Source organism: Hakea prostrata, chromosome 7 (assembly GCF_041222555.1).
Source record: "Hakea prostrata isolate BN-2017 chromosome 7, UWA_Hpros_2, whole genome shotgun sequence".
NCBI classification, from domain to species: domain Eukaryota; kingdom Viridiplantae; phylum Streptophyta; class Magnoliopsida; order Proteales; family Proteaceae; genus Hakea; species Hakea prostrata.
In genome coordinates this window covers 35,898,596-35,907,398 of record NC_142606.1, presented here as the reverse complement: position 1 = coordinate 35,907,398, position 8,803 = coordinate 35,898,596, and the positions used below count along the sequence as shown (strand labels likewise).

Sequence of the window (8,803 nt, the reverse complement as noted above, 5' to 3'; positions counted from 1 at the left end):
AACAAAGCCATGTCAATTCTGCAGTAGTGGAGGCCATAGCCCAATATTCGGCTTCAGTGCTAGAACGTGAACAGTAGGCTGTTTCTTTGCACTCCATGAGATGCAATTAGAGCCCAAGAAAGTATAGAATTCAATAGTAGATCAATGGGAGATGGGACAACCAGCCCAGTCCGCATCTGAATAGCCATATAATTGAAAACTCATTTCCTTGTGTATCCGTAGCCCATAATCAAGTGTACCCTTAACATAGTGCAAAATTCTCTTGACGAGAGCAAAATTAGTAACCGTCGAGGAATGCATGGCTTGACATACTGTATTAACAACATAAGATAAGTTTGGTTGCGTCATAGTCAAATATTGCAGACCACCCACAATATGGCGAAACAATGTAACATCTGAAAATGAGGTTGAATCAACAACACTAGAAGCCCAATTACCATTGGGGTTGACATGGGCTTGATTTCGTCCATATGAGTGTGCCGAAGAATATCCATAGCATACTTCTTTTGAGATAAGAACAATCCAAAAGTAGTCTGAAAAACCTCAATCCCTAAAAAAATAACGTAACTCCCCTAAATCCTTCATTGCAAAAGGGGTGCGTAAAGTATAGATGAAGCTCATCATAAAAGCATGATTGTTTCCAGTTAAGACAATATCATCTACGTAGAGGAGGAGCAATAACACACGTCCATTAGCCCAATAGATGAACAAAGAGCTATCATATGCACTACAAGGAAACCCAAACTCCAATAAAAAAGAACTGGACCGGTCAAACCAAGCTCGTGGTGCTTGTCATAAGCTATATAAAGAGCGATTTAACCGGCATACATCTTGAGGACGTGTTGCATCAATAAATCTTGGTGGTTGTGTCATGTATACAGGTGTAGTCAAATACCCATGTAAGAAAGCATTTTTTACATCAAATTGTCGTAACGGCCACTTCAACATTGTTGCAATATTAAGAACCAGCTGTATAGACCCAGGTTTAATAACCGGGCTAAAGGTCTCAAAGAAATCCACACCTTGTTGTGTAAATCTACCAACCTTGCTTTAAGTCTTTCTTAAGAACCATCAGCTTTTAGCTTGGTTTTAAAAATCCACTTACAACTCACAATATTCATATTGGAGGTCCGTGGAACAAGAGACCAAGTATTATTATGGGCAAGGGCATCCATTTCCTCTTGCATCGTAGCATGCCAACCTTGATCTTTTAAAGCAACTGTAACACTACAAGGCTCGGTAGGTATTTGAGAGACACTCAAAACATATCGTGGGTTAAGCTTTCTAATTCCAGCATGAGCTCGTGTGACCATAGAATGTAGATTAGAGGAACCACTCACTGCAGGTATAGAGCTAACCAAACTAGAAGTACTTGTAGGATGAGCTGATCCTAAACCATCACTACCCATATCAACGTTGGATGCCACTGGATTATCAGTTGGTAAAAAAGTAGTTGGCAATAATGGGCTGGAATGAAGTGTATCCAATGTAAGATTAGAACCATTATCTAATGGGCCTGAAGAAACATCATTCTGAACAAGTTCTAGAAAACATGATCGTGGGCTAGAAGTTCAAGAATTAAATCTCAAAACGTTCAAGTTATTGTCCAGTCCATTATTTAACAAACCATCAGAAATATTACCAACTATATCATTATTTTCAGATTGAAAAGTTTCCAAGTCATGCTGAAAACTACCAGCTGCAACACCCAAATTTGTACTATCAGAATGCTGAACATGACCAGAAGAGACACCCTCTGTAAACCTCGGTTGAAGAACACAACCTTGCTCATCCAAATGTGATAAACTTGAAGACACATTCTTAGATTCATTGTAGGAGATCCACCCCTCAAAAGTGCACACATCCAGCTTGTCCAAATCAGCAATAGAAAGCATATCAACAGAGCTGTTGCACCTCTAAAAGGAAATTTAAGTTCGTCAAAAACAACACTTCTTGAAATGTAAACCCGACCAGTAGGCTTGTGAAAACACCTTCACTGTATTCCATGAACACACAAGGCAAAGACTTAGGGGCAAATTTTTGTGTTGCATAAGGTCTCAAATAAGGAAAACAAGCACTCCCAAACACCCAAAAAACAAAATACTTAGGACCTTGGACAAACAACAATCTGAGAGGAGTTTTCATGTCAAAAATAGAAGAGGGAAGTCTATTTATCCAAAATACAGCAGTCAAGAAAGATTCCACCCAGAAATGAAGAGGAATTGAAGCATGATGTAACATAGCTAGACCTAACTCAACAATATGTCTGTGTTTTCTTTCTACTATTCCATTTTGAGCTGAAGTTTTCGGACAAGACAGATGATGAACTATGCCACACTCATCAAGATGTGTCTAAAAAGCTCCAAGAGAAAATTCCCCTCCCCCATCAGACTGGAAGACTTTAATTTTAGAATCAAATTGTCTTTCAACTAATGATTTAAACTTGACAAAGCAATGAAAGAATTCAGACTTTCATCTCAATGGATATAACCAAGAATATCTTGAAAAGTCATCAATGAAAAGAACATAATATTGAAACTTTTGCACACTAGTGACAGGTGATTTTCCCCAAAGATCACAATGTATTCTATCAAGTGGTGCAGAAGAATGAGTGAAGAGCTAACAAAGGGCAACTGAACACTCTTACTATGTTGACAACTTGCACATACAGATTTAAATCCACTAGTAACATGAATCAACCCTTTGGTTTTAAGAAAACTAGTGATCTTAGGATAGGGATGACCCAATCTTTAATGCCAAATGGACTCAGGAACAACACAGAATCTAGATGAGAAGAACACCTCACCAACTATCTTTGAAACCCCATCAAGCACATATAGACCACCACATTTAGTCCCCGATGCCAAAACCTTCTGATGTCGAGGATCCTTAACAAAAAATGCAGAATTAGTAAACTCAAACAGTGCAGCCAAGATCTGTAGTCAACTTGGAAATAGAAAGAGGATTTTTCTTAATATCAAGGACCACTAAAACATCCTTTAATTGCAAAGAAGAATTACCACTATGTAGCAACCCTGAACCAGTATGAGAAATAAGTAAATGCTGTCCATTACCAACCATCAATGAAGAAGAGCCTTGAAATTCCTTAAGAGAGGAGAGATTACCTAGATCAGAAGTTACATGATCTGTAGCACCTGAATCAGGAAACCAACAAGAATCTTGAGACGAATCAATTTGCACAGAAGCCAATGCTTTTGGAATATCCTCTGCTTGATAAGAGTGATTGAATCATCCCCAACACTTCAAAGCTTCATGTCCCAATTTTTTGCAAATTTAACAGCATACAGTAGGTTTGAAAGATAAAGAACCATTACTATTAGCAGAACCTTGAACTTGGTTTTCTTTTTCAAACTTAGTAGTCGGCACAAACCCTCTATTTTGAGAAGAAAAGAAATGACCCCCACGGCCTCTTGAGGTACTAGAACGACCTCCTCTAAAACTCCTTTGATCAGTTTGAGCAGCAAAAGCCATGGTAGGATTTGGAGCAGCAGGAATTTCAGAAAAATTACCTCTCTTGTTACGCAACTCATGGCTTCTTAACAGGGGAACAAGATCTGCAAATGAGGGGACTAGAGGCTTAAGCATCGCAGTCGCAAAAAACTCATACGCTACTCCAAGATTTGTCAAAAGCAAGAAAATGTTTCTTTGATCAGGTATAGGTTTGTTGATAGAAGCTAACTGATCACAAAGCAATTTAAACTGAAGCAAAAAATCGCTCATGGAGGTGCTGTCAGATTTCTTCAAAAAGTGCAACCTTGACAGAAGCTCAAACTCACTAGTTTCAGAATTTTGTGAGAAAGAATCAGAAAGAATTGTCCACAAATCTGCAGATGTTCTAACCCCAACAACAAGGCCCAAGACCCCCTTTAGAGAGAGTGCCGGTGATCCAAGCCTTGATAAGTCTATCCGTTCGCAGCCATGCCTGATATAGGGGATTAACAACTTCCTCATCGAAGGCATCCTTCAGAAACTGAACAGGAGCAGAAGTCTCGCCATTAACAAAACCAAGAACATCCTAACTTTCAATCAAAGACAAGATCTGAGTCTCCCAAAGCATAAAATTTTCAGAAGAAAGACAGAGAGTCACAAAATTAGTGATATTGAGGTTACAAGGATAGGGGAAAACATAAGTAGCAGAGAAATCTGCCATGAAAACACCAAGAAATGCACAGGAAAAAAAAGAAAGATTGAGAGGAATCAAGAGAAATCAACCCTAGATGGCTCGATACCATGTAAAGATCGAATGTTTATTGATAGGTTTCTTTATGAAATACAAATACCATATATAACGTAACTACCCATTACCCTGTAGGTGATTTTACAATGTATCCTTAGGGGATTTTATTGATATATCCTTAACAACTTCTTCCTCTTATGATGCTACTGATCTCTTCCACACCCAACCATCCCAACTCTGCGTGACAGCCCTCAGGTAGCCCCAGAGCCTTCTTGGCATCCAACTGAAGGATCATATGCCCAAGGTCAATACTGTTCACCACACGCACTTCTTCCAAAATTGCAGCCATCTTAGCTTCTACAAGTTTGGAGGGGTGGATTTCCCTTGCAAAATCACTTCAAAACCGCCCCTCGTGATTTCCAAAGACCCTCCAAGTTGCACACCTTCCCCCTCAATTCCTTCTAACCAAGGCATCAATATTACATATTATCATATACCCATTTCAGGCACTTTCCACGTTTTGGCCATCTTGCTCCATCCAATTTCTCTCCTGAGAGTATGATTGCACTTAGCCAGGCATGGAGGGATATGTTTTTCTAATATCTTAGAACATATAATGTTCTTAACCTTGTTTTTTGGGGTCATATGAGCACATAAACATTAAAGGTACTCAATAAATTATTGGGAAAATTTCAGTCTAATCCCCTAATATTAATGCCATCAAATACTATCCATAAATCATGTCTCCCAACATTTGTGAAGATCTATAATTGGGAGAGGAAGAAGTTGCAGATAGTAGAGGGACACCAAGAAATGAGTTGAGCAAAGGGTTTTTCGATCAAGGTTATTCTTATCATGTTGAAATATTTAACTTGCTTACATCCACTATTAATTGTGATTTCTTAATGGTAGAGGGGGCCTTGACATATTTTCACCCAATAAGAGGTTTGATTGATAAATTGGATAACTTCAGGAGTGACATTAATTTAAAAGGTGTGCTGAAAATTTTCCGAAATGATAAAATGAAGTTTTGCCTAAAATTCATATCCATGATAAGTTAATTTTATGCATATTATTTTGAGTAATTAATCGGACACATTTTCATGTATTTACACTTGTTTTGTATCATTTTACCCTAATATTGTATGTAAGTGAGCATTAGATGCATTCTCCCCAAATTTAAGTAATTTTGATAACTTATATATTTCCTAATAAGTACTGATTCAAATTTATCAATGTTTGTAGTGAATCATCTTAGTACTTGGATTCCTTCAACAATAAGGATTTGTATGAAGCAATTATTGGAGCAACTAGTAGAGCTTGAGGTCTATGTGTATTCCTTTTTCTGATTCTCATTTTTCTCCTCTTCGTGAGTGTTCGATCCTTCCTTTACTTTCATTGTCGCGATTCCTTACCTTCTTAGAATGGAACCTAAATAAAATTGGTCATGGAGGAATACCCAACCAAAGGGTGAACCTCCTGACGATGACGAAGCGGTGATAGTAGATGATGTGTTGGAGGCTACAGTAGCAAGAACTCGTTCCCCCACTCTTGCTGGTTATGTTCTATTGGGCCGTCCTTTTAGAAAATAGGCAGTGACAAAGGCCTTAACTTGAATATGAAATACTCATCTTCTAGTGGAGGTGGATGAAATACAACCCCAAATCTTCTCATTTAATTTTAATTGCTTGAAGGATTTGGAGAATGTGATGAAGGAAAGGCTGTGGGCAGCAGGAGGTAACCTGGTGGCATTAGAACCCTAGAAGCAAGAAGGCGAATGGTCACTTAATCACTCACCTTTATAGATTCAGCTACATGGTGTTCCTTTTGAACTAATTTCTCTAGAGTTGGCGTTACAGCCAATTATTGCCTTTCAAATTCAAAGCTATCTAATTTCTAACCCATTAATCCATGATTCCAGGATGGTGAACCCGGGCATCAAGTCGGCGACAACTGTGGATCATTTGAGTCGAGCCCGAAGGTTCGGAAGTGGATCCAATGATTGTGATTGTGATATCAAACAAGTGAGTTATGAGGTTTCTCGTGAGAGTGTGCGATGTGGAAGCAAATTTGGGCATTGTAGAAGAAATATCAAATTTGGCTCCTGTGATGTAATCTACTCTTAGGGGTTCAAAAATAATTTTTAAGAGTTCGGGGGTCTTTGTGAAATAAGTTTTACATCTCAAGGTGGAAAATGTAATTTTGAAAGATTGAATTATACAATCTAATGGTCATTAGAAGGATATGGATGAAGATCCACATTTGAGCGTCGATATTGATGCGCTTGGTTTTCAAGTATCCAAGACAGAAAAGATTCCATTGCATGCCTTTTGGTTGGTCGGGAGCATGATAATGTGGTGCATTACAAAGTAGAATGATCAACATGATCCTATGTATCGCAACTTAAAGGTAAGATTAGAAAAGATTCCATTTGAAATAATCTGGTGAAGGGTACTTTAATCTTACATCACTTAAAGGATCTGACGACCCAGATCTTACCTGCCTTTTTAAAGTTGATATCCAATGGCTGTGTCATTAGATTCTCTTTGGGACTCATCTAGAAGATGAAATCCAACGGTTCCTGTGCATCAACGTTCATTCTCTTTAAAAGCTCGAATTTGAGCGAAACATAAGCATGTTTTTGGGGTTTTTGGCTTGTGGAGACTAAGAAAAACGTGGAGGAGAGAGAAGCCAAGAAGCAATATGGGTATGGAGAACAAGCTCGGATGCGTATTTTGGTGAAAATGTTGAAGAACAAGGTGAAAACGTTGAAGAAGAAGATGAGTAATCTATTGTAATCTCTCTCAATTTGAAAAGCTTCACCTTTCAAGTAGTTGCTTGTTAGGGTTGAGTTGTTTAAGGTTGTAGCCTTATACTTTTGTGGGTGCAAGAGTTAATATTGGAGTGGGTGTTCCATGGTTTGAATTAATTGAGAGTGGGTGCTCTTTGATCATTGCAGTGATCAAAATTTTAGTTGAAAAGTATTGAGTAAATACAAAGCTCTATTTAGGGCATTACTCCGTGGATGTAGGTAATTTGGCTGAACCACGTAAATTTGGTGTCTTGCGTTTCTAGTTTATTTTTCATTGCATATATTGAAGTGCTTTGATTGCAGAGTGGTGGTGCACTGTTTGGTAGACCCTTACATGATATAGTTATTGATTTTATTTTCCTTTCATATAATTTGATTCTCCCTCTTGTTTTTTTCAATTTTGTTCTTAATGTCTGGCCAATATTCATGAATCTCGTGGTGTGTTTTTGATCATGGAACAATGAGGAATGCATGCTAGACCTAGGATTGAAGAATGACAAATTACATCTAAAGTGTTACAGGTTAGATCATTTGTTCAACTTGTTTATGAGTTTCTTGTGTTTAATGCAATTTCTTAAATTGATCCTCTAAGCGTAATTGGAAGGGGGGGGGGTCAAATATGTTAGGGATCCTCAGGTGTAACAGATGAGGTAATCTAACTTAGGGAATCTTGTTTACAAGAGTGGAGATTAAAATTGGTTATATGAGAAGGGGCAATAAATCAATAATCTATATCATGTTAGGTGAAATCGTATCCGTAGTAATTTCATTCATTGAATTTGACTTGTGTTAGTAATTTAGTTATTTTGTTCATATAGTTTAGTTAATCCTTCATAATTTGTTTAGTTAGATAATTATAGGTGTTCTTAAAGCTAATACATAATTTTTACTCTTTTCGATCCTCGGGAGAACAATATCCCTCTTACCTCTTTAGTACTTAGGCTACCTGGTGCCCTTGCGAGTACAGACACAACAACCCATAATAACAGTAAAAGTCTATTGTGGATTTTAAAATTTTTTCTGTTCTTTTAAATAAAAGCTAGTAAAATTTTGCACGTATGCTCTTGCTTTTTGTTTTTGTTGAATGCCATGATTGGCGCGAGAGAGAGAGAGAGAGAGAGAGAGAGAGAGAGAGAGAGAGAGAGAGAGAGAGAGTTTATGTGGTTCAGTTAGTGTGACCTATGTCTACGGGATAATAGTTATTCTTCACTACTGTATCTACAAATTACATGGTTACATATTTATAAATATGAGAGCTCCTTCACCACTGGTCTTGGACTCTCTCACTTCGGAGTTCTATTTACACAAGAAGTTGTCAGGGTTTTACATAGTCTTGATCTCTTGTGCATTTGAGATGAAGAACTGCCTTTGGAGGTGTTTGAGATACAGTGGGATCACTCCTCTTGTTTGGTTCGGCCATCATTGTAGGTGTCACATCCACCCAGCCGGTACCCTATCTGGCATACCTGAGTGTGTGATCCACAGTCCACAAGATCCAGTATTGAGAAAATCAACCTCCCACATTCACAACAAAATAATCAAGAACAAGACTAAATCATGGTTAACAATATTATTTAAATGAATCAAAGCAAGGTAACGAAATAATCATTAGAGTGCGGAAATGATACCAAAAGATATCTATAATCAAAATGTAGAGTGAGGCGGAATCTCACTCCACGAGTATAGCGGAATGTAGATCGAAAGTTAAAAGAAGATTACAACTGGTTCTAAAGACAAGAAAGAAAGATGTAATCAAACTAAGCTAGAGTCTATTCTACTTTATAAAGAACGTC

At 37.8% G+C, this 8,803-nt stretch overlaps 1 protein-coding gene across 1 annotated transcript; it reads right to left on the bottom strand.

The window, feature by feature from the left end:
* Positions 1-1,061: 1,061 nt before the first annotated feature.
* On the bottom strand, positions 1,062-3,981 carry LOC149010993 (uncharacterized). Its single transcript, XM_089162536.1, has 6 exons — positions 3,348-3,981; positions 3,142-3,227; positions 3,021-3,035; positions 2,802-2,936; positions 1,628-1,916; positions 1,062-1,516 (listed from the first exon to the last, which is right to left on the bottom strand). The coding sequence occupies exons 1-6, from the start codon at positions 3,979-3,981 to the stop codon at positions 1,062-1,064; spliced, it is 1,614 nt and encodes a 537-aa protein (XP_089018662.1).
* Positions 3,982-8,803: the final 4,822 nt, after the last annotated feature.

Coding starts and splice junctions, on each gene's coding strand:
- LOC149010993 (XM_089162536.1), bottom strand. CDS start 3,981: ATGCCTTCGATGAGGAAGTTGTTAATCCCCTATATCAGGCATGGCTGC. Junction 3,228..3,347: donor AAAAGAAAACCAAGTTCAAG/GTTCTGCTAATA, acceptor CTTATCAAGCAG/AGGATATTCCAAAAGCATTG. Junction 1,917..2,801: donor TTTCAAAGATAGTTGGTGAG/GTGTTCTTCTCA, acceptor ATTTCCTTTTAG/AGGTGCAACAGCTCTGTTGA.